General features: G+C 37.8%; 1 protein-coding gene and 1 long non-coding RNA gene across 40 annotated transcripts in view; one reads left to right on the top strand and one right to left on the bottom strand.

Moving 5' to 3' along the window:
- The window catches only part of LOC105498395 (ELAV like RNA binding protein 2), a 159,472-nt gene that overhangs the window by 70,385 nt on the left and 64,100 nt on the right, over nucleotides 1-24,987 (top strand). For 14 of the 39 annotated variants that reach the window (XM_011770456.3, XM_071077874.1, XM_024798159.2 and 11 more), the window contains exons 2-3: nucleotides 15,383-15,473; nucleotides 18,243-18,486. In XM_011770456.3, coding sequence (XP_011768758.1) covers nucleotides 15,402-15,473; nucleotides 18,243-18,486 — 316 coding nt within the window. In that variant the 5' untranslated portion in view covers nucleotides 15,383-15,401. Of the gene's footprint in view, nucleotides 1-570; nucleotides 590-5,815; nucleotides 5,834-15,382; nucleotides 15,499-18,242; nucleotides 18,487-24,987 lie in introns of those variants that run through there. The other 25 variants (XM_011770458.2, XM_024798165.2, XM_011770463.2 and 22 more) reach the window with 6 other exon arrangements.
- LOC105498397 (uncharacterized) overlaps nucleotides 73-24,987 on the bottom strand; it is a 33,098-nt gene continuing 8,183 nt past the window's right edge. Inside the window, exons 3-5 of the long non-coding RNA XR_011612644.1 lie at nucleotides 10,052-10,184; nucleotides 6,242-6,293; nucleotides 73-164 (exon numbers count right to left, since the gene is read on the bottom strand). This is a non-coding gene — a long non-coding RNA (uncharacterized lncRNA). The remainder of the gene's footprint in view (nucleotides 165-6,241; nucleotides 6,294-10,051; nucleotides 10,185-24,987) is intronic.

Raw genomic sequence — 24,987 nt, 5'->3', positions numbered from 1 at the left:
AGAGGTGAAAAGTATAGTTTCTCCTGGTCTCTGCCTGAAATCACAGAAACTTTCCACACTGTGAAAGTTCAGGGGATTCTGGGAGACCATCCTTATGAATTGGGTGGTGGTGTCTCCTCCTCTTTGTTCAGGCCTCTTTTTCTAAAGAGTTCAGGCCCCTTTTTCTAGAGAATAGGAAAGAATGGTGAGTTGATTACCTTCAGATTTTAACCAAACTGTAATTGCTCTGATATTGTCAAATGCGCCTAGGGACCGTGTTGCAGTATTTTGAAAACTTACACAGGAAACAAAATAGCAGCTTCGGAGGCATGGAAGAATGCATTAGTTTCTGAGTCTAAGGAAGCCAGAAGGAAGCCCGCCCACCCACTCTCTAGCTTTCATATTCCCTCAGCCACCTCCCAGATCTTCCATTGCTGTGCTATAAATAGCCAGTGTTTAGGCAGGGCTTTTTTGCTTTCTCCCTTGCCTTTAAAGACTTTCTGCAGGCCCTGGAATTGCCTTTGTTCCTCTGCCTGCCACTTTGCCAGTGTGAAGCAGGTTTTCATGGGATTCTATTGGGGTAAACCAAAAGGAGCAGAAAGAGTGTGAAGTAAGACCTCTTATTTACCCTTCCATTCCTTCCCCAGTTACCTCCTGTTTTACCTCCAAAATATAATTTGTGATTTGTCGTGAGACAGTTTTTAGAGTGTTAACCTGAAAATGTAATGTTAATTCAAGGGCTTCTGGTATAATGCCAGGTGATTTTTATCTTTTTTGTGTACCGCCCTACTCCCTGCCTCATCCTGGGGATAAAGCACTTAATGGGCCTCTCCTCTTCTTTCTTAGAGCAAAATATTTGATTACGTTTGAATTAACTTTCTCCTCAGCCCCCAGAAAAGACAGGATATACCTAATTCTTTGTGGACAAGATGACTTTCTAATCCAAATCCCTAGTAGTATGAACAGGCCAGAATGAGTTAGAGTGCTTTGGATGTCTGTGGCAGTCAGTCATATTAGGATGTTTAGTAACACAGACTTGATGCTTTTTTGCCTTATGTTTTGTTATGCATGCTCATTAGAATATTTTCACAGATGATTAGGTCTACAATTAAAGATCCTCAGTTTAGATGACCTTTGAAAACCCCCTCCCTCACCAGTACTCTGACATTCTGAACCTCTCCATCATGGTAGAAAAGCATATACTCTTTAGCACATTTGACATTTAGGCTATTATATTCTTTTACTTAAAATCCAGCCCTTGCAGGGGCCGGAACATTAAGGCTGTATTGGGAGAACTGGAAAGAAGGCGCCCCGTTTATAGGGCAACTTGTTGGCTAGTAGCTCTGGGAATGTGAACTCTTGGCAAACTTTCTTTATTAAGCGAAATCAGAAATGTATTTTTATAAATGTGAAATTGCTACATTGGTGAAATTTTAAACGTTGAACACTACTGATTTTTTTTTTTTTTTATTTAAAAGGACATTGGAGAGACCACATAACATGTCTGCTTGTTTCTGTCCATCCTTGCCACTTTTCCTTTGTCCTTCTTTTCAGCTTCCCATGTGATTTATTTAAGCAGAGTCCATTGTTGTCTTTTTATTTTTTTGTTTTTACTAGCTGGCCCTCAGATTCTGCCATTTACTTGAATGCTTAATACTTTAAGTAGACTTTTGACTCCCACCCCCTCAATGTTTTCTTCATGCTGGTCATAGCCGCTCTGGGGGGTCTTGTTCACTATTGCCATTAGGTATATGATGTACTTTGTATCAGGAAGAATGTTCAGAGTGGCCACCTGGCTGCTGCTGTTTATGTTGGCCATGTTTATTAGACTAGGTCTTAGTTAATGTGTAGTCAACCTTGGTGGATAAAGAAGATTCACTTGTTTCCATTTTGGTAATTTTTAATGTAGGAGGCCAGCTGTCTCTACTCTTGGCAAATAAAGGTGTGGGTCATTTTCCAGTTAGAGCAAGAAGTTACTTCAGAGAACTACTGCTGTGTTGGTGGCCAGCGATGCAGAGCAGTTGTTCTTTCTTACTCTGATGGCAGTGAAATTTGGTCTAATTACTGTTCCAATGCAGTGGAAGTTTTCTTCAGTTTATATTTATTCTTCTACCTCATGATATTCCCCCTTCCCCCCCCCCCCCCGTTTGCTCTTTAGAAATGGAGAATAAAAAATAGTGTTCTGATGATTCAACTCAGTTCCAAGGCCTGTAGTCTCTAGATCTTTGTTGTGAATCCTGGGTTTTAGCCTGACAAAGGATGGATGTAAAAGCATGCTTGGGTGGGGCAGAAAGGTATAGAAAGAGCACATTTCTAAACCATCTACTCCCTTATAGTGATTCTCAACTAGAGACTGGCACTCAGAATCGTCAAGGAACTCTTTAAAATAGTCTAAGATAGAGTGATAGAGTGGCATTTGAGTAGATCTATACTCTTCACAGAACTGAAAACTTTGGGTTCAGGGTCATGGTTCCCTTTAGAAGAGTAGTTTAAGGATCTTTTTGTTCATACCCATCTCAGATTAAAGTAGTGGATGATAGTAAGAATTTCTTATTAGCTTGATCTGAAAGAGATTGCAGTCCTAACTGCTCTATACTATATTTCCTGGTACTTAGTAGGTACTTCCTGAAAGTCTTATCAACAGTCAAAGACTATTTACTGCTAAACAATTTACATGTTAAATCTACTCTGAGAGTTCTTTTAAAGAAACTTGAACTTTACATAGGATAAAGTTGTAACAGGAAATGGGTACCCAGAAACTCTGAGCAATTCTAAATCAGGAAAACTTCAGCCTGCGCTTCTTTAAAATATAAAATTTTCTTAGTGAGGCAGAAGTCCACTTTAATGTTCAGTGTCAATGCTGTGTAGTCTCCTATTGTCTAGCATTTTAAACATTGGGAAGCAAAATGCCTCATTTCTTCTCAAATACGTGTCCAAACTCAAATGTTGAGGGTTAGAAGTGGTAGTTTCCATAGCAGCAGTGATTTTGCCCGGTTTTTGTTTTTTGTTTTTTGGATAGCAAAATATTTAGCATAGGTCAGGTAGAGAAGTGATTATTTCTGGCTGTGGGTTCTTAAAGCTTTCCTTGTGTGCATTTGACTTCTTTGGACACCTTCTTAGGGCACAGGTGTGTTCTGGAGAAGTTCCGTGAGGGGTGGAATGAGTGGGGTTTTGTACATCTTTGTTTTCCCAGCATCGGAGCACAGCGCCTGGTACATGCAGTGGATCAGGAATGTTGCTTTTCCAGCCTTGGGGAGTTTCTTTACTCTTCTTTTTAGTATTATTCTACACACCAGACCTTGACTGTGTTGGGGAGAGAGTATAAACTTCAAGTTTCCTCTTGATTTTACACATTGGTGATGAGATTGGCTTATTTTAAACTGTGAGGTGGTGACAATGGAACACAACTGTCCCTGGTTCCTCCCTGAGCTTTATATTGTTTTAACAAAGTCTTGTAGCTAGGAATTTTAAAATGCTGATTCCACTTGAAGTTTGAGCTTACAATATAGAATTAGTAGCTATATGTGGAAAGAGATGTGTGTGTTAGCGGTAGGACTTGACAGCCTACTTTCCCCTTTTTCCACTTGATAGTCTACCTTCCTCTTTATAAACAACCTTGACGTCTACCTTCCTCTTTATAAACAACCTGAGATGACTTTGGCCGTCTTCTCCAGGTATACAGGGTTGCAATGGAAATTTTTACCACTTGGCAGGGAACATGGATAAGTAAGGGGGATGTTTTTTATTTGCCACCTTGAATCACAGTTTGTGACATTCATTCTCTTCGTGGATCTATCTTGATATTTATTACTGGGGAGATAAAGGTAAGTCAGGCATATAGGAGCACACAGTTATCTGGTCCAACTGAGTGGTTCACAGAAGGCTTCCTGGAGGTGTTGTGTGCTCTCTTCCTGTGCTGAGGATGTTTCCATGAGGCAGGAGAAGAAAGGTAGTGAGGCTGTTGCAGGTGGAGAAAACAGATTTTGTGGCACTGGGAAGCACTAGGAGTGAGAAGAACTACTGGGAGCTTATGTATGTGATGGGGAGTGCTGGGCATGTGGATGAAGATGTAGGAGCTGGTTGTCAGCTGCCTCACTGGGGACCTGAGATGTTACTTCATAGGCCCTGTGGAGTCAGCAGAGCTTTAAAAGAGATGGTAGTGGAGTGCTGACCATTTTTTTAGTTAGATCCCCATAGCCGTGGAATGGAGGAAGGATTGGAGAAAGGGGCAAGCCTGGAAGCAGAGAGATCAGCTAGGAAGCTCTAGATGGGGTCTCAGCACTGATTTCAAATCCCAGTTTCTCACTTAATACTTGTGTGAACTCTTGAAGTTTTGAAATTCTCATTGGTAAATTAAAGAGAATGTAATATAGCTTATAGTGCATAAGATTTGTTTTGGAGATAGGGTCTTGCTCTGCCACCCGAGCTGGAGTGCAGTGGTGTTAATCATGACTCACTGCAGCTTTGGCCTCCAGAGCTCAAGCAGTCCTCCCACCTCAGCCTCTGGAGTACCTGGAAGTACAGGCATATACCACCATGCCCAGCGAATTTTCATATTTTTTGTAGAGATGGGATTTCTCCATGTTGCCCAGGCTGGTCTCATACTGCTGGACTCAAGTGATTCTCCCACCTCCAACCTTCCAAAGTGTTGGGATTACAAGCATGAGTCAGTTTGCCTGCCCCACAAGAGGATCAAATAAGATTTTGTTTGTAAAATATCTAGCTTAAGACTTGACATGGAATGAGGAATCAATAAATGCTAGTTTCTTTCCCTTGCTATTTATTTTTACTCTCTTTTAGTTGTAGGATTCATTGGATTCTACAGAAAGCAGGGAGATCATCTGAACTTCTTTACTGTAGCAAAAGATACTCAAATCCCATGGAGAGTTCCTTTTCTATTTTTCTTTTAATTAAATGTGATTTTAAAGCCACAGTTTAAATTCAGGTCATTTTGAAAATCATGACAGGAGAAAGATGATTGGAGAGTGTATGATTTTGTATGAATGTACATACATGGATCATTTGCCTTATCCATTAATTGTTGAAACTTGATCCCATGTGATCTCATAATGTGCACATTATCAATCTAGATTCTAGGGTATAATCGTGAGTTAGATTTCTACACTCTTGTTTTCTCTGTATTGTAAATCTGAATATAAGTAGAAGATGCTTGGATCATCTTTGGAGTTCTTAGCAAGAATAGGGAGGTCACAATTTCTAATCTTACTCAAATTCCAAGAGCCTGAGCATAAGACGACTTGAAGAGGATGGGAGATGTGTATTTTTTGGAGGAGTTGGGGAGGGGGTCACACACTTTTAAAAGTAAGGTAAAATAGACAAGGCTGTAATTCTAATGTGAAACGCTTGGGCTGTTGGTACTATATATATTTAAACATAGTCTTTGGAGGTCTGGGGTTAAAAATGGCAGCATTGCAAGTAAAAATTTTTAACTTCCTTAGTCACCGTTTGTGACTGTGCTAAATGTAGTTTAACATAGCATCTGCTTCAGTGGTCCAGGACAGGAACTAACAGTCATGATTAGGAAAAGTCTGCATACTGTACTTTCTGTCCACAGCATTTCATTTCCATGTTAAAAAGCTTGCAACACAACTCTGCAGCCTTGCTGTCCATTTAGGTACGGGGAGAAGAAAAACTGATAGGCTTAATCCAAAAGACAGATAAGCAAATTTTCTTTGTTCTTTTTTCTTTCTTTCTTTCTTTTTTTTTTTTTAACGGAGTCTCGCATTTTTTCCCAGACTGGAGTGCAGTAATGGGATGTCGGCTCACTACAAGCTCCATCTCCCGGGTTCACACCATTCTCCTGCCTCAGCCTCCCAAGGAGCTGGGACTACAGGTGACCGCCACCAAGCCTGGCTAATTTTTTTTTTTTTTTTTTTTTAGTAGAGATGGGGTTTCACTATGTTAGCCAGGATGGTCTCGATCTCCTGACCTTGAGATCTGCCCGCCTCGGCCTCCCAAAGTGCCGGGATTGCAGGTGTGAGCCACTGCACCAGGCCCAGATAAGCAAATTTTCTATGCTAACGTTTTAAGAGACATCTTCTTTGTCCAGCAATAATGATAATACCCTCTATTCACTTGGCACCTTAGAGTTTGTAAAGTGCTTTGACATTATCAGACAAAATATGTGTATGTAATTAAAGCTTTTAAAGCGAACAGACCCCTTTACCTGCTCTTTTCCTTCCCAGAGTGGAAATAATTCAAAGGCTAATGCCTTTGTGGTTTGAGTCTTAAGAATAATTACCTGTTAAAAATGTAGCCTGTAATTGTGTATGTGCTCCCTTCTCCTCTTCAGCCTATAGGGGATAGATGTTTCTCATCAACACTTGGGAATATGTATGTATATGTATATACAGGTTATATACATATATGCTCATACACTTGCTTCATTTTTCATCTCTAACGGGGGTACTTGCCCCACGTACTTTTTGAGATCCTTAAACGTTTGTTTCAAATGTGCTTCACTTGAATGATACTAAGATTACTTGCAAAGTGGGAAGTCTGACAAAAGTTGGAGTGAAAGGAAGCACTTTGCTGGGTGAGATGGTGAGAGGTCATCATTCTAAGCATATTGACCCCTTTCTCTGTTAGGGGGTTATTCGAGATTGGGTGTATGTGCCTGCTGTGGATGTAAGTGGATAAGGTCTGAGGCTAAGAAGGGCCTTACCTGTTCTATAGTGTATAGCATTAACTTTTTTGAAAAACATTATTAACTCTTAAATACATTCTTATGTAGCAGATTAACAAGAAATTTCCTTGAGATACTACTCTCCCTTATCAACCCTTTCCTCACTTTGGAATCACTGAATAAAAATAACACTTGCATTGAATGTAAATGCTTCTCCTCCCCAACTTTTTTTTCTTGAAATGTAGTGAATAACTAGAAACTTAATTACCATAAAAAGTCACAGATGTACCTAGGTGTTTTTTGTTTTAGCTGGGATGTCTTTTTTTTTTTTTTTTTTTTTGAGACGGAGTCTCGCTCTGTAGCATGGGCTGGAGTGCAGTGGCTGGATCTCGGCTCACTGCAAGCTCCGCCTCCCGGGTTTACGCGATTCTCCTGCCTCAGCCTCCCGAGTAGCTGGGACTACAGGCGCCCGCCACCTCGCCCCGCTAGTTTTTTGTATTTTTTTAGTAGAGAAGGGGTTTCACCGTGTTAGCCAGGATGGTCTCGATCTCCTGACCTCGTGATCCGCCTGTCTCGGCCTCCCAAAGTGCTGGGATTACAGGCTTGAGCCACCGCGCCCGGCCTGGGATGTCCCTTTTTAAAGAAAGCTGTCTTTGGCGGGGAGCAAGAGATAGAGGTGGACCAAAGGAAATAAAGTTACTATCTTAGTGTGTGAATTTTGTTTTTATAAGATGCCTCAGATTTCCACAGTAAATAAATCATAGTTACGTCTCTAAATCACAGGTATACATGTCTTGGGAATCTCAGGATGTTACACATCAACAGTAAAGAAAAATACATTTCATAGGTGAATACCAGTAATTGAGATGATGCACAGTTCAGAACAGAAGGAAGCTGTCTGTATTGATCAGGGTTTAGACTCCTTGTTTTGCTCTCCACAATACATCAATGAATTATAAGATATTTACATGCCCTGGGATGGCATCCCTTTATTTTCAGTTTCTCTGAAGTTCTGTAGAAATATTTGTAGCCTCCTAACATTACTAAGGACAGTAATCTTGTTAGTTGACATTTTAGATCCTTTGTGTGTGTGTGTGTGTGTGTAAGCTGCTTGAGGTTAAACAGTATAGCATTTGGTTTTCTATGTCTTAAGTCCTGCTAAATAACAGTGAAAAATAAAATGTTAACCTAAGTGGCCAGGAGGAGTATTGTGGCACTTTCTAACATTTGTGAGTTAAAAAACATTATTTGTATCCATAAACCTTCCTTTTATATTCGCTTTAAGATTAGTCATTCTTTCTGCTTTGGAGTTTGTACATGACAGAGTATTTTAGTGTCTACCCAACAGAGGAGCTATGTTTTTAACCTACCTAATGAAAACACTCAACTACTGGGATTAATTTGAGGATTTCCAATCAGCCTTTCACCATTTGTACTACCCTGAGGGGGTTCCCGATAGCTGTGACTTTTGTAGAAGAATGTGAAGTTAATCCAATTTCTGTGTTGATTACTATGTTAACTGCCTTAATTTAGCAATTCAGATTTATCTGCCTATACCAAACAAAACCTCTGCTACAAAACTGAGGGAGTAGTTGATTTTATTCTTATTGTACTCATATCCCTTTTTAGATTCTATAGCCAAATAATGGCATGGAAATTAATTAGGTCTACTGAGGTTGGAATGATTCATCACCAGAAGGTAATGATTTAGCGTATTCCAGCCTATAACCAAGATTGAGTTAACCCATGGCTTAACCTTTACTATTGTAGAGGTATATAAATGACCCTGTTGAAAAATATAGATTTTAAAGTTTATTCCCATTTCACAAAATGTGACTTAATCTCATCTTCATCCACTTTGTTTTTAAACTTTTCGGTGTGGGGAGCGTTGAGATATTTTACTTTGAATTCTCAAAGTGTTAAGGGGGCTCACATAGATTGCAAATCAATTTTCTGACATACTATGTTGAGTAGTTGCATCTTTTAAGCTACTGATTTTTGACTTTATATTTGCTCCTAAATGAATCAGTTGATTCTTTTAAGAAGCTGGCAGTGGATTCTTTTAGTAGCAAATACGAAGTGAATAGTGAATATCCAACCATGAAGTGAATAACTTCTGATTTAATATTTATAAACTCCAAATTTTTGTATGTTGGGTTTCCTCTATATATCTATAGATATAGATATCTCCTTTTTTTTTTTTTTTTTTTTTTTTTTTTTGTTTTAAGGCACAACTGTCCGTAAAATATCTTCCTTTGCTTATTCATCATGTGTTCTTAGTGTCCAGAGCATAGTAAATGTTTTGGTGGTTTGTAGGAATGTGAGCAGTTAGAATCTAAGCCAGTTTCTTGACAATGGATTTAAACAGTGTACTGATGTAATTAAAGTGTAGCACATTAGTAATGTGTTATCTTCTGGGTATATCCAGAATTTGATGACTTCTCCCCGACTTCACCCTGGTGGGAGTCACTGTCATCCTGCACCTGAATTGCTGCAGTTGCTTCTTAACTGGTCTGTTTCCAAACTCACTGAGTCTTCCTGCACACCCACACACAATTTATTTTCACAGTAGCCACATGCTATTCTTTTGCTCAAAACCTTTTATAGTTTCCTTTTTTGTTATGGTGGCCTTCAAGACCCTATGTGTTCTGGCCTCATTACCTCTTAGACTCATCTCCTGCTACTCTCCCTGTTATCTCCTTGTCATTCTGCACAACAGACAAGCTTTGCACTGGCAGGTCTCTGCCTAGAATCTTTTCTTCTAGATATCTCCATGGGGGCTGTCTTTATTTCCTCTTAGACCTATAACAAATTACTTTAAATTTATTGGCTTAAAACAACACAAGACTTATTATCTTACAATTCCGAAGAACATCAGAAGTTCAGAGTGGTTCTCAGTGAGCTAAGATGAAAGTATTGGCAGGGCTGCATTCCTTCCAGAGTCTTTATAAGAGATTGTTTCCTTGCCTTTTGCAGCTCCTAGACGCTGCCTATATTCCTTGGCTGGTTGCCCCATTTAAAGCCAGCAATGTCCTTTCTATTCTTCTCATGCTTCATCACTCTGACACTGTCTCACCTTCCTCTTTCACTTATAAGAAACCTTGTAATTACATTAGGCCCACCTCAGTAACCAAGGAAAATCCCCTTCTCAAGGTGAGCTGATTAGCAGCCTTAATTCTACAATCTTAATTCCTGCTTGTAATGTAACATAACGTGTTCACACTTCTGGGAGTAGGATGTAGACATTGAGGGGAAGGGGATTATTCTACCTATCACAGCAGCCAGCCCATATCTCCTTCAAACCTTGATTCAAAGCTCACCCTCTTCATTGAGGCCTGCTTGTTTAATGCTGGAAACTACCCATCTTCATCTCCACATTTTCAACCCCCCTTATTCTTCTCTATATGTATTCCAAAGCACACTTACTTATTGCTAATATACTGTTTTTCTTCTATATGTTCGTACTTGTATATGTTCTGCACACACCATCCACAGCAAATCAGCACTCCAAGATACTTCTTCATTGCTGTACCTCAGGACTGTCCTGAATTTGTGGGAGCTGCATGGAGATGTTCATTAAATACATGAATGAACAAAACATGAAACTTAAGCAGATCTTTTTTGCCAGATCTTTACTTTCCCATTGCTCAACCTGGATACCTGTAATGGACCTAGACTGAAGAGAAGGACTTGGGACCCTAAACTCATTATCTTACCTCTCTAACCTCAAAGCTTTTAAACCTGGCAGCTCTCAGACTAAAACCTCAGAAAGACTGGCATGAAGGAGACTCTGTACTTCCTCTGTAGAAGTCATAAAGGGCCAAGAGACAGAAAAGTGTTACTGTTCGCTGCCAAAGAACATTCTCCTTATGACAGCCTGCAGCTGTTCAGTGCATTGTCTCTGCAAGTGCTTGGGCCCTTGTTAGCCCCAAGGCCAAAAATGTGGGTTTGAGGAATTCGTAGAGCTAGTGAGACAGCTAACTTGGTATGTGGGTGGTCTGGAGAATTGACAGGGATTTTAGATTGAAGAAATCCTTTGACATTTAAAGCTACAAACCTTTATTTTAGGAACCACAAAGCAAAGAGAGTTGAAGAAAACAAACTAATGGCTTGTTCCTGTAACTGACATCCTTAGCCTTGTGATTTTAGCACTTGGTTGGCTATTCTCTTGCTTAATTAAGTGAAGCCAGAAACATATCCTGAAAATACCACTTAGTGAATGGGAAAGATAAAGCATTTGCTGTAGGAATGCTGTGTCTCAGGCAGATGACCCCATTGACTGCCTACCTAGCTGTCATCTATAAGCTCGTATAACTTATTTCACCAATTATTTTGAGTGCTTTTGTCCCTGCTGCAAGTTCCCCAAAGGATGGTGTTGTAAAGGTTGTGCTGCCCGGGAATTTTTTTTTTTTTTTTTTTTTTTGGTAGATTTGGCTCTAAAACTTTAGAGACCAAATGTCTTCTGTTTGTGTGTAACTTGGCATTTAGGGAGAGGTTTGTCGTGGTCAGAAGGAAGGCCTTTGCACTGGGCTGATTCTGTGCTGGTGTGCTGTGTTTGAATACTCAGGGTATTCATACCTTCTAGTTGCAAATAAGTGTAGAGACCAAGTTCACTCTATTCAAGCCGGGCCTTTCCAGCCTTGAGAGAGATGCTTGTCTTTGCTGCTAGCCATGATTCTTTTCAGAGACGTTATCGTTTCTATTTGCCTAAAGTTTCCTAGTTAGCATCAAGATGACTTGTGATCCATGATTTAATCATGATGTGCTTTCTAACTGCTAGCCATGATTCTTTTCAGAGATGTTATCGTTTCTATTTACCTAAAGTTTTCTAGTTACTATCAAGATCACTTGTGATCCATGACTTAATCATGATGTGCTTCTAAATGCTAGCCATGATTCTTTTCAGAGATGTTATCGTTTCTATTTGCCTAAACTTTTCTAGTTAGTATCAAGATCACTTGTGATCCACTACTTAACATGATGTGTTTCTAAATGTCTTCTTCAAGATCTGTTTAATTTTCCTGCATTTACCTTTGGTTTTGCTATTTTCCTGAAATTGGACCCAAATTCCACATGCCCGTATCTATAACCCTGCTGGCCAGAGGCTTGGATTTGTCTTGTCTTCCAGGGTTTTGTAGTTGGGGTGATAGATTGTTGAAATAGAAGTACACAACTGTTCACAAAGGTAAATGGTTTCCTTTGTTTCGCCATATAACAGGAATTTAGATTTCAGTGGGTGAGGGTGGCTGATGGAGTGCGCCAAAACTTGAAAATACGCTTTCATAATTCTGGTTTAAAATACTTGGTGGGATAGAAAAACAAGTTAGTGCCACTCATGATTATTTGTGCTTCTAATTTATAGTTTAAATTTATTTATAAAAAGTAAAAAAAGTTACCAAGTTTGTACACATTTAGGGAGGGGATTTGCTCTTTCGTTCTCCAATTTTTAAGAAACTGTTCTTGCCCTTTCCTTTTTAAATGCTTTGTACAAACCCCTGAAATGGAGGTGGGGTGGGTTTGGATGGAGCCTTGAATAAAGGAGATGGGACTGCATAAACAAAGCTAGAAGAGTGAAAGTATTGGACTGTTTGAGGGACAAGGAGTAGTTCAGATCTTAAGGTGCTTGAATAAGTGGGTTGGTAAAAGTGGTTGTACAGGATCTCTGTTGATACCTAGTAGTTTACACGTAATTTGATAGGCAGCAGGGAGCCGTGGAAGGGTTTAGAAAGTCTTCCTGGGAACAGTAACAGTGTTAGGGTAGATGAGGATGAGGAGAGAGGCACCTTTTGGAGGCTTTAATTTGGTGGTCCAGAAGAAGATGAGAGCCCGGGTCAGGATGGTGACCATGGCTGGAGCAACAGGACCAGCCTCACCAGGGGTCGTTGTATTGGCCCTTTCAGCAGCCCTGCTATGACTTTAACCCACAGAAGTCTGTCCCCTAAATCAGGTGGTTTCTAGGCTATGGAACCTTTTTTCCCTCCTTGCAACATTATGCTGAGTGAACTTCATAAAAATTCTCAGAATATAGTTAAGATATGTTTATTTATTTATTTTGGAGACAGAGTCTCTTGCTGTCACCCAGGCTGGAGTGAAGTGGTATGGTCTCGGCTCACTTCAACCTCCACGTCCCGGGTTCAAGCCATTCTCCTGCCTCAGCCTCCTGAGTAGCTGGGACTACAGACCACACCTGGCTAATATTTTGTATTTTTAGTAGACGTGGGGTTTCACCGTGTTACCCAGACTGGTCTTGAACTTCTGACCTCAGGTGGTCCACCTGTCTCAGCCTCCCAGAGTTCTGGGATTACAGACGTGAGCCACCGAGCCCGGCCTATTTAAGATGCTTTTGATTAACTCTCTGGTTTGGTGACTGTCTGCAAGAGGTTTGAAAATAGTGAAAAAACTGATTACCTTAGTTCGCAGAATTTTTTAATTGTAAGATTAGAAAATACAGGCCACTTTTCTCTCATATGACCAGGAAACTATTGGATCAGTTTGACTTCTCAAATTCTTAACTCTTCCCAGATACCAGAACTAAAGCATTTATTCTCTAAATTCCACTATTGTGAAAACAGTAAATGTTAAAATTCATAGAGAACCATTTAAATAAAAAGTTTAAAAGTCTTTATGGCTTTTTGGAAGTACTTGTGTGCCTAAAAGTAGAGACCATCTTCTATTTCCCAATAAAACCTACGCTTTCACCAAAGTAACAACCATTTTACCTTGGAGCCCAGTGAAAGTTTAGAATATTCTGGATTCATCTATGCTAAAGTGCCTTTTCATAAATTATTACTTGGATAATAACAGGAGGAAAAGCAGTCTGAATTGGCGCAAGTGATGTCTAAATTAAGAGGAGAATATATATTGAAACATTATTTTTTTTAAGCCTTAAAATTAATGGCTCTGTTTCACTGGAATATGGCCTTTTTTTCTTTCCGAAGAGTTTCAGAGCCAATGGAATCTATAAATAGTGCGCAGCCCAGTTGTCTGTGGTAGATTGAGTAGAGCAGAATTGCCTGTCTTTAAGTGAAGGGGAAGTAGCTTTACATTTTTAGTAACTGAATTGTTGGCCAGCATAAAGGTAAGGGCCATGTGAGCAATTTATTTATAACTTCCCATAAAGGTATGTGTCTGCCTCAAGCGGAGAGACTGTCTGGGGTGCTTGAAATGTAAAAGTGCAGTAGAATCATTTTCCATACACAGCCTTCCTATCTAGTTGGTGCAATAAAGTGATTGTTCACCTCCCTGGGGCTTTCAGAAAGAGGGGTGTCAACAGATTAGCTCATTAGTGTCCTCCTCCTATGGAATAGAAGGGACTAAGGCAGTTAAATTAAAATCTGTTTTATGTATTGAGGAATGTTTAGATTGAACTCCTGAGGGTATTCAGGACATACATTTATGCCTGCTTTACCCTGCTGGGTGTGGTCTTGCTCATGTAGTCTAACTACAGTTGGGTTCTTAAAAAAATCTTACATGGGTGTAAAGCACTTTTTCACAGGTTCAGTTCAACTATAAGTAGTTTTTTGAAAAATAAAGAACATAGGATCAGACCGAATTCTCTTGTTACAGTGGGAGAACGGAAGAAGAGTAAAACATTTTCATGGCATCCTGTAAATTAAAAAAAAAAAAAAAAAAAAGACTATGTTAACCACTTTTGGTAGATGCCAGAAAGTGGAATCCATTGTTACTGGCAGCATTGCTAATATCAAGAGTACATCACTTACAGCCAGGATTGCCTCTCACGATAAAATTTTTATAATTATAAATAAGTAAAAGACATTTTCGGACCTCTTCTGTTATTCACTGTCTATTTTTAGAAACTAAGTTTTCTGATTATTATGTTGACCATTTGAAGCATCTGCATATATGACAAAAAAAAGTAAACTTTGGCTTTTGTGCCAATATCATGGCTCTGTTTGGTATTTGGGCAAGTTGCAATAAATGGTAAATGGCCCATTAACTATACTGGAGGCCTCATAGCAGCACTAATTTCAAATCGTGCTGGGTTTACAATTTACATATTAAAAAATGTTCACTTGATTTTGTTCAGGGACAAAGCTGACATCCTATGCAAGCATTACTCCAAACAATCCTATTTATCGGTCCAATTATTTCAATTGAAAGATGCTGGTTTACTGCCTCTTAGTATATCTGAACAATTCTCAGTGAAACTGTTAGAAACCGTTTGACTGTAGTGGCAAAATAACCTCACAGGGTTTCGATTCACTTTTAATTTTAAGTCCCAGGATTAAGGATCATTTGTAGTATAATGTAACAGTGTGGGCAAATACAGCTTCTCTTAATGTCCTTCTGATATTTTGGGGAAAGAGTGCTTTTATGCAAAGCAATCACTTAGGAATTGCATGATCACTTTTTCCCACTATAAAATTTCATTCACATTTCCTCCCTTCTCCCACATCCTTAAGAGATAAGATAGCCTGCAGTATTTTGCTTTATTTTACTTTATTTTTAAAATTTTTGAGGTGTGGTTTAAATTAGTTCTTTAGAATAGATGCCAAGATAACTAGTTAATATTGTTTTAAAATCAGGCTCTTAATTAAAATGCTTATATTTGTGCAAGAAAACTACATGTTGAAATGAATTTGGAAAGATTAGATTGGAATTGCCTCAATTTCAATTAAGCCACACTGCATGGACGTGCTGGGAATATCAATACAATCACTGTAAATTTTGTACAAACTGATTTGTTGCATTATCATGCTCATCTAACATACGGTACTTTTTGTGTCCATATTGCAGACGGCAACTCCAAACTAACATGGCAGTCAGACTGTGTGATGTGGCTTCTCTGCTTAGAAGTGGTTCGTGGGCAGCAGAGCCTTGGACCGGGGTCTGTGGGATTTTTCTTAAATTCTGTAGGCTACTTTTTTTTAGCATGTTGCAGGAGTGCTGAGGCCATACCAAACACTTGAATCTTTCATTTGGCATACTAATTATTCTTACATTTAACCTATTGTGGTATGGCCATCTTTAGGACTTAAAGCACATTGCAATTTTAACTGTAGTGGTATACGTAGCATCAGAACCATGCTCTCGTATGTAATTTTTTAATCTAAATTAGGATTTAGCGCAGACTCAAAAGAATGACAAGCTTTTTTAAAAAAACAAAAAAAAGTTTTGGTATGGTCTGAATACTAAGTTACCGTAATTCTATACATTCTGTTTACTATGTATTTTTTTGGTTACTAAATTTTGAAGTTATTTACAATTCTTGATGCTCCAAAAAAAAAAAAAAAAGTTGAAATTGTAAATCTAGCTGAAAATTATTTGCCCAGTAACTGTTGAAAGAGTTTGCATTCTGTGAACAGTTGTGTTGAGCCTATCAATGGAATATGCATTATTTGTAAAATATAGCACATTAGTATCATTTTATTCTGAGCAGATGGTCCTATAGCAGAGAGATGCTGTAATTTTCAGCGCACACAGCCTACTGCAGCTGTTCACTTGAATGTTGGCTTAGGAGCTCATTCTTGCCACCTGAACATGGAAATAAATGTGCAATTAAGTGAGGAGTGTTTGTTGTCCTTTCTAAATCTTGCTAATTTCAGTCAATGAACACTTTGTATTTCAAATGCTATTCCAGTGAGCTTTAGTCCGAATCTCCCATTTGGGGCTCTCGTAGTTTCTACACCTATCCAAACTTTTCAATAGTGATTTATGTGTCTTTGGCCACTTTAATCTTGTAGCTCATTGTTTCCATAACTGCTGGGCAAGGGTTAACCCCAGAATAATTTTGCTGTGAAAAGAGTGACCCATAGCTAATACTCTACAAACCAGAACAGTTATGTTTAATTAGGAAATCTGAAACTTCCCTTTTCAAATTCAGATAGATTTGTTAGTTATAGTAAAACCCTTATCTTGATTTAAGATTTTTAAATACAGATTTCCAAAGGTTTATTTTCCCTCATCCCTTTAAGTATTCCCTGAGAAAGCTTACATACCCAAGAGAAACAGCTTGCAGCTTATAGAATAAATACCCACTTCTTTGACAAGGAAATGAAGTCACGGAGGGGTTACAGGTTGTTGGATATTTGAAAAGCTGTTCTGGATTTTGCCTCCTGTTTGTTTTTTTTTTTTTTTTTTTTTTTAAATCATGACAGCACTGATTCTTGTCCAGTCTGACCAGTCTCAATCTGTCCTACACTGCCTTCTTTTGTTAACATCTGGCAGTAGAGATTTCTTCCTATATGTTTATCTGCTAATGTGCCCTATTGGTTTTCTTAGGCAATATGCGTTTTAAAAGACAGTTTTTTCTCTTTCCTTGTAACCCTCTTTCCCTTTACTTTGCTTTTTTTCTTTGCCTCAAGTTCTTTGCCTTTTCTATGTTAAAACTTCCCTAAAACTAGCATCCCGTCAATTCGGAACTGTCAGTTTTGAGAAGTAGTTCTTTGTGGAGGTGAGAGATGTATGCAATATGAAGGATGATCCTTTCAGTGATGCTTTGATTTTTAGATTCCACCACAGTCTTGGCTGTCCAAAGTTAGGTAGTTACTGGAAAATGCTTTTGGAAAATATGGGGCTGTGGTTTGTGACTCTTTGGCATAGGATTGGTTTTAGGAAACTAGATTTAAAACTGCTTAATAAGTGATTTTTAGAGTAGCCTGAACAGTTTGAGGCCATTTTCCCCAATTCTGTTCTTTATCTGGTGTTTGGAGTTTATAGATACCCTATTACTTGAATTTTCAACAGGCTTATGTGCTCAAATGAGAATTCCTTGGGCTGGTCTGTTTGCAAAAGTTGATATATTTGCATTGTTGTTTTCATTGACTGGATAGGTTTTCTTTTTTCTCATTAAAAAGCAGAGTCAAGGAAAAACACCATATCGAAGTGTTTGGGGATTTTATTTTGATGCTGTAGATCAGTTGCCTTGTTGATTTTTAGCTGCCAAGGTTGACAAGAGTGTCCTATTAGATTCTACCAGGTAGATAAAGTATTCATAGCTTCATTCCCAAGTTACCTTACAGTTCCTTTCCACTCCCTAAAACATAGCATCTATTTTTTTCTTACCAATGGTAGATGATATTATCCATCAAAAACATTTTCAATATGTAACCAAAACAGTACATGTTGACAAATTTATATTTTTAAAAGTACTCTTGCTCTTTGATTTTTAAGTTAATGGATATCTATCAGTTTTAGAATATTGTGAACCTCTTAGGCTAACTGAAAATCTCTTCAGAGTTAGGTAGGTCATTTTTTTGTTCATTGTTGTAGCATGTTAAGCACTTTTATTTTCTAGTATGATTTTTAGTTAGGGTTCAATTCTGTGCCCTTTGGTACTTAATTTTCTCATCTGTGGACACTGCAGGTGAGTAAGGATATGTGAATAGATGCAGAATGTGATTCTAGAAAATGTTTAAGATTTAAATTGTGCTTATGTGCATGTATGGAATATGTATGTGAAAATATAGTTGTAACCTTAAGATGAATAGGTTAATAGGAAGTAAAAATTAGTGTAGGTGTTATACTTTTTGTTGAAGCATTGTTGTAATTTCAGTAGAACAACTGTGTTTAGTGACAAGTGTTTAAATTCTTGGATGGAGTCTCTAATAGGTTGTGAAATATGAATTCTGACATTTCTTATTTTCTCTGTTTTTAGCAGGTAATTGCTGCCATGGAAACACAACTGTCTAATGGGCCAACTTGCAATAACACAGCCAATGGTCCAACTACCATAAACAACAACTGCTCGTCACCAGTTGACTCTGGGAACACGGAGGACAGCAAGACCAACTTAATAGTCAACTACCTTCCTCAGAACATGACACAGGAGGAACTAAAGAGTCTCTTTGGGAGCATTGGTGAGATAGAGTCCTGTAAGCTTGTAAGAGACAAAATAACAGGTAAGCAGTTTTATGTAGATGACTCATATTTAAAGGATCGTGTCTCAAGATATGAGAAAATAAGATTACTGCTTGTAAATAATTCATGCTGCGATTTTACATATCTAGATTTTCTCTGTTATTACATCAGCAATATGAAACTTAGTCTAAAATTTTCTTTTTGAAGCATAAACTATTTTTGGTACAGTATATATTTTAACTGGACTTTAATGTACTCTGATCCGGACAGTATCTTTGGAAAATGTTCTAAAAGTATGTGTATCTGGGATAGCAAGTGTCATGTTAACCTTTATCTTTTAGTATCCAGAGTGTATTTAATTTAGCATTTCAACAGTGAGATACAATGTGTGTTTGGGAGAGGGGAAAAAAATCTTGAAGTATCTTTTCTTTATGTTAGTATAATCCTTTTGCTTATATATGATAAAATAAATGGTAATGTTCACATTGTCAGTGTATAAACATTTTCACTGATGCAATACCGAGTGTAATGAGATCTTATTTTCTGTTCCTTAACAAGGAAAGGATGACATGGTATATGATTGTCCTTATTGTCAGAAAGATAAGGCCTTAATTATAGTACATTTTGAATATTAGGTAGTTGACAATCTTCTTAATATTTTTTAAGATTTGACAAAATTTTTAGAGTAAGCCAAAACCTAATTTAAAGAGCATGTGCTTGGGATAGAAGGGTTAATGCTTCCTGCAGGAGTTGTTTTCAAACACTAAAAATATATGAAGTTAGACGTATATATGAAGTTAAACACTAAAAATATATGAAGGTAGACAAACCCCGTGGATTTTTCATGTTAATTAAATTTGATTGATGGTATATACCAAATTCCTTTACAAAGCTTATAACCAAAAATATAAAATGGTATATTTGAAATGAGTAAAAGATACTTAAAGACAGTGTGAAGAATGAGACCAGGAGTCTGAACTCTCACCTAGTCATGTGACCTTGGACAAGTCAGCTCTAGACTTCTGGTTTCCATTGGCAAAATTAGGTAAAAGGCAGAGAAAAGGGCTCACACTGGGCCATTTCTAAGTTCACTTTTGACGTTTTCATACATGGGACTTTGAGCTATTCTGCTAATCATTAGGGCTCATTCTCTGTAAGCTCTACAAGTGAGTTCTAGAGCCAGCCCCTGGGCTTGGCCTCATAATCATATGTCCTCAAGCTACAGATTGAGGTTCACAGAGAGAACTTACTGAAATCAAGTTAAAAACTAAGTACAAACTGATTGTCATTGATCTATATCAAACGGCCATTCTATTTTAATTATGTTGCTTAAATGTTCACTATGATATTAGGAAGGTGGTTCTTATGTTCCTGAACATAAGATCATCCGTCTGATAATCAGATGGATGAGATTTTTCAGTTTCTTTTCCAAATTGAGTGTGATAGGCATATGTGAAGTTTATAGAGTTTTTAATAAGTTGAAAAAGGTGAAGAACAAAATGCTGCTCTTATGTCTCTGTCCTGATGTTGAATTTTATCTTTTTTTTTTGTTAAAGTAAAACAACATCCCTTACATGTGGATTTTACAACCTTTTTAATATAAAAGATAAAATATGATAAATGACTTGAGGACTGTGACAAAAGTGATGCAATTTCTGATTGCTTAGTAGAGTTCCCCTAACCATTAAGAAGAAAGATGAATGAACAGAGCACGAAAGTCATATTTTGTTATGAAACTGTTATGAAATGATACATTTTATCATTTTATAAGATGGAAATATTAAAAAATCATACGTCTTTCATATTAGGCATTTGCCGCAGGAGACATCTTACAGATTCTCACATCTAACCTCTAGTCAATCTTGAATTAATCTTACTCTTTTGTAAATCTTTAGAGCTGTTATGTGACAAAATGGGATAAATTTGAGTTCTTTATCTTCATCTCCTTTGCCTCTCTAGCTTTAGTGTGGTAGACAGTGGTAATAGAAGAACAACACATGGACATTCTTTAATACATGGCTAGATACTAAAAAATTGTGTAAATATTTCTTGTCCATTTCCTTCACCTCTGACCCCTGCCTATTGTCTTTTCAGTGGCTCGAGGGGAAGGCTGTAATGGAGGTGTCCACTGTGGTAAAATTTCTATTAAAAATATTTGGTAAGCATGTAGAGTCCCCAAGAAATTCCACAGTGGGCATGAGTATTGAAAGATGTTTATAAAGATGTAACATTTTTATATATGTGTGTGTACATGTACATATCTATACATACATATACATACATGCATATATGTATATACACATACTATAATACTATATATGATATATACACATGTATACACTATATATTATATATAGTATATATTTTTTATATAGTTAACACATAATTGAACAAATTGTGGAGTACAGTGAGATGTTTTGATGCTATATACATTGTGTAATGATCAAGCAGGGTATTTAGCATTTCCAAATCTCAAACATTCATAATTTCTTTGAGAGTGCTCAAAAATCCTCTTCTTCCAGCTATTTTGAAGTATGCTATACAGTATTACTAACTATATTCACCCTTCTGTGGAATAGCACACCAGAACTTATTTCTTCTAACAGTGACCCTGTACCCATTAACCATCTAGCCCCCTCCTTCCTTCCTCCTCTGTTCTCCACCCTCTGGTATCCACTATTCTGCTCTCTGCTCCCGTGAGATCAGCATTTTTCGATTCCACCTATGAGATCATGTGGTATTTGGCTGTCTCACCTCACTTAACATAGTATCCTCTAAGTTCACCCATGTTTCTGGAAATGACAGAATTTCATTCTTTTTTGTGGCTGAATAGTATTTCATTGTGTATATATAGCATATTTTCTTTATCCATTTATTGGTTGATGGACATTTGGGTTGAGCCCATATTTTGGCTATTGCAAACATTGCTGCAATAAGAATGCATCTCTTTGACAAACTGATTTCATTTCTTTTGGGTTAACATGCAGTAGTGGAGTTGCTGGATCATATGGTAGTTCTGTTTTTAATTTTTTGAGGAACTTTCATACCAGTTTTCCTAGTGTATTTAGTGTATTAATTGCCTTCCCACAATAGTATATAAGATTGAAAGATGTTTTTCAACCTTCGTTTCGTTAGATGATAGTAATTATTTCTTAAGTATTGTATTGACAGACAAGTTTAGGAAGTGCTGCACTCCGTAGTTCTTTAAGATCCATACTCGATAATCACTGTATTAAGAACTATGAAAAATATAGCAGTAAAGAAAATGTTTGATTTATAGTCCCCAGTCTTATTTGATCATATAACCTATTTGGGGGCTGTTGGAAGGGTAAATACATCTCCCTGCCAGTAGATTCCACTGAACATGGTGCTATAAAAGCTTTTGAAATCATTTGTTATTAACTGGTTATCAGACCGGTTTAACCTGTTCACATCAATAACATATGAGCATGTTTCCTAAAAGAAACATACATGATAATAAATTCAAAAGTGGGGTAGGTAAATCTGAACACTAGGCACCTCAACTTCTGGTAATCTTGGTTTGATTTGGACCACTGACATCTTATTTGTAATATGGGTTAAAATGGCTTTTGGAAGGATCTCACTCGTTTAGCTTAAGCATAAACTGCTTTAGGATTTTTTTTTTTTTCCTGTGTTTCTCACTAAATATTTATATTGAGTAAAATAGTCTAGAAAATGGTAGTATCTAAAACTGGGTTCTGAATGGTTATACTTTGAAAAGTAGGCACACTTTCTAAGAAGTAGTATTAATGTATCTTTAGCAAGGTTTTGAAAGAATTGTGGAGCTTTGGAGGCTGCCCTCTGATGTGTAGCACTACCCATCTTGTGCAGTTTCTCAGTAAGCATTTTAGGTGCAGATCAGAGTTCTTTGGTCCTTCTCTAATTATCCAGCTTATTCTGCCTTCTGGGGAGCAGTTGGGACCCATTTCTGTATTCTGATTTTGTAGGAGCATGAGCATTAATTGGTTTATGGGAAAACTCTGGAGTCACTCTGCAGGAAGATTTGAAATGTTTCCTTTTCCCTTTTCTTAAATCTTAATGCTGAATTAGGAAACTGTATCTGAGGAACAAAAATATCTAGTTAGGAAAGTGTGTGCCTCTTAAGTCCTTGAAGAGAGTGTATAATTTTTAGACTGTCAGTGTTAGCAAATTAATGTCACTATTTTGATCGAGTGAGGATTACGGAAGTACATTAAGAAATGTCTTCGGTAGCAAATACAATAATCTCTCTAGACTAAGTTCTATTTATTTTGTTTTTTGTCAGGTCTGTCTCTTTGGGCTTCTGCCCAGCTGTATGCTTCAGACTGTTTCCCATCTATAGGCATTCATCATGAGAAGCTTCTGCTGCTTGTACAGCTTAGCTGACTTTGGTCCATCCCTTTGCGTTCTTAAATGCACTTCGGAGTCCTTGATACCTGCTGATGTTGCATTCTAGATGAGCAAAATGGATTTTGTGATGCAAGGAATGAATAATAAAGCGTTACAGTCAGAAAAGCCCTAGAGGTGACCTTAGCCAACCCTCTCCCTTCTTTCCACCGAACATCATAGGTGATGAGAGGCCCAGGTTTGTGAAATGACTAGTCCAAGGCCACACAGCTATTAAGCAGTAGAGTAGGGACCAGAATTCTGATTATCTTATTCTTTACCTGGATGTTTCCTCTTTGCCTCTTGTTGGAGGCAAGACCTCACTGTTTAAAGATTAAGCACAGGGCCAGCTGATGAATTTATAGAGAGATGTGTAATTTTTACAGAGTTATTCAGAGGACGTCTTCTGGTGAGTGTGTCTTCTGTGGAAGGGAAGTGGAAGGTTTTTGACAATTAAAGACTGACGAATACACCAAATGAACAAGAACATCTGTCCTTCTCTAGAAACATTATAGTCAATGGTTGTGAAGTTGATATTCTAGCCTGGTGGTTCCCAAATTTGGCTCTACATCCTCACCTAAGGGAGTTTTAGAATCTGTTGTCAGAGAGCTTCCTAGGTGATTTTGAAGCCCAAAAAGTTTTGGGATCAGACTGTGTCTCTTGAAGTATGGTCACTGGGATTCCTGCATTGGAATCACTTGTAATGAGTGCCAGAAATGCATGGTCCTGGGCCCTGTCCAGGCCTACTGAATCAGAATCTGTAGGGGTGACCTGGAACGTACTAGTTAGCTAGGAGTTATCCATGTCTTGAACATTTCACAGGGAGATTGAACCAGGCATTTCCAAGTTTACCTGAATTCTAGATTTAGGGGGTTATGAAAGAGGTGTTAACAATTGCAGTACTTAATTCCTTGGAAAGTTTAAGTTTATTACTCTCCTCTCCTCAGCATTGGTCTCTGAATTAATTCCTAGGGTTCAGAACTAGAGATGTTGAGTTTAAGTCACTAAGCTGTGTTTTTACTGATCTGATAGTAATTAGGTTTTTGAAACACCAGGGTAGATAGTTCTTTCACTGTTATTTTTCCTTCTAAAAGAATGGCTAGAGTAGTAGTTAGTGGAAGACCTCAGGTAATGAGTATTTCACTCTTTCTTTGAGTTATTTGAGGTAGGTCTTGTACTGATCTCATCAACTGCTAACTAGAAGCTTTTACAAAAGAGGAAAAAACAAAAACCCAAATATAAATTCCAGGGAGCCCAAAGAGATGTTGATTTACAAGGTAGTGCCTTGCATGATAAGGCTCCTGCCATGCCCCAGCACACCTTATGGCTAGGATCTTAAAATCATTTTTATTAATATATGAGTGTTCTTAGCTAGGTTTATCTTGTGTCTCTGCTTGCTGAGAATTTTAAAGCTAGTTTTGATCCTTGTTTATTCTATCAAAATAATGTGATTTCCAAAGTTTATTTTAATGGCATAGGATTCTCTTCTTTTTAAACAAATACAATCTTAGCTCCTCAGGATTGAAACAGATAAGTGGGATTTTATTCGACTAATGGGAACCTTCAACTTTAATAGCACTTATTTCCTATGAGTCAATCACAGTGAACACAAAGCTGTTTTGATGAACATTAATTTGAAAATGTGATTCTGTATGTCAGTTACAGTTGTACAGTGAGCCTGTGAAATGTCCGTAGTATCAAGAGGTCAAGAATTCTGATTCTTGCAGACTAGTAGTTGGAAACAGCAGGGCGATTGGGTGGGTGGGTGGGTGGTAACTGAATAAACACCTCACTTTGCAAACTCTGTATGCTATTTAATTAGAAAGATGGCAGAAAGACTGTGTGTGTTCTTAGGGTCTGTAGGAAAGAAGATACGTAAAATGCTTTGGTCCCCAGTGCCTTAGCTGTGGAATACGGTAACATTTGAATCTGTTTTGAGATTTTACTGGCTAGGTTTGTATAAAATGAAATTTGTGTCAAGTTTGTGGAACCTCTATTTTTGGAACATCTCTCATAGGTAAAAGGTAATGGAGGAACTTTATTTGCATCTTAATTGATGTGTCTTTAAACTTAATTATTTTTTCATTATATCTTGTTTCTTTGCCAAAGGTCATGCAGTCCTTTAAAACATTTGGTGTTACCACTATAGAAGCTTC

This window comes from Macaca nemestrina, chromosome 14, assembly GCF_043159975.1.
Source record: "Macaca nemestrina isolate mMacNem1 chromosome 14, mMacNem.hap1, whole genome shotgun sequence".
NCBI lineage: Eukaryota > Metazoa > Chordata > Mammalia > Primates > Cercopithecidae > Macaca > Macaca nemestrina.
Note: the sequence above shows the minus strand (reverse complement) of the source record. Positions and strands in the feature narration are given on the sequence as shown.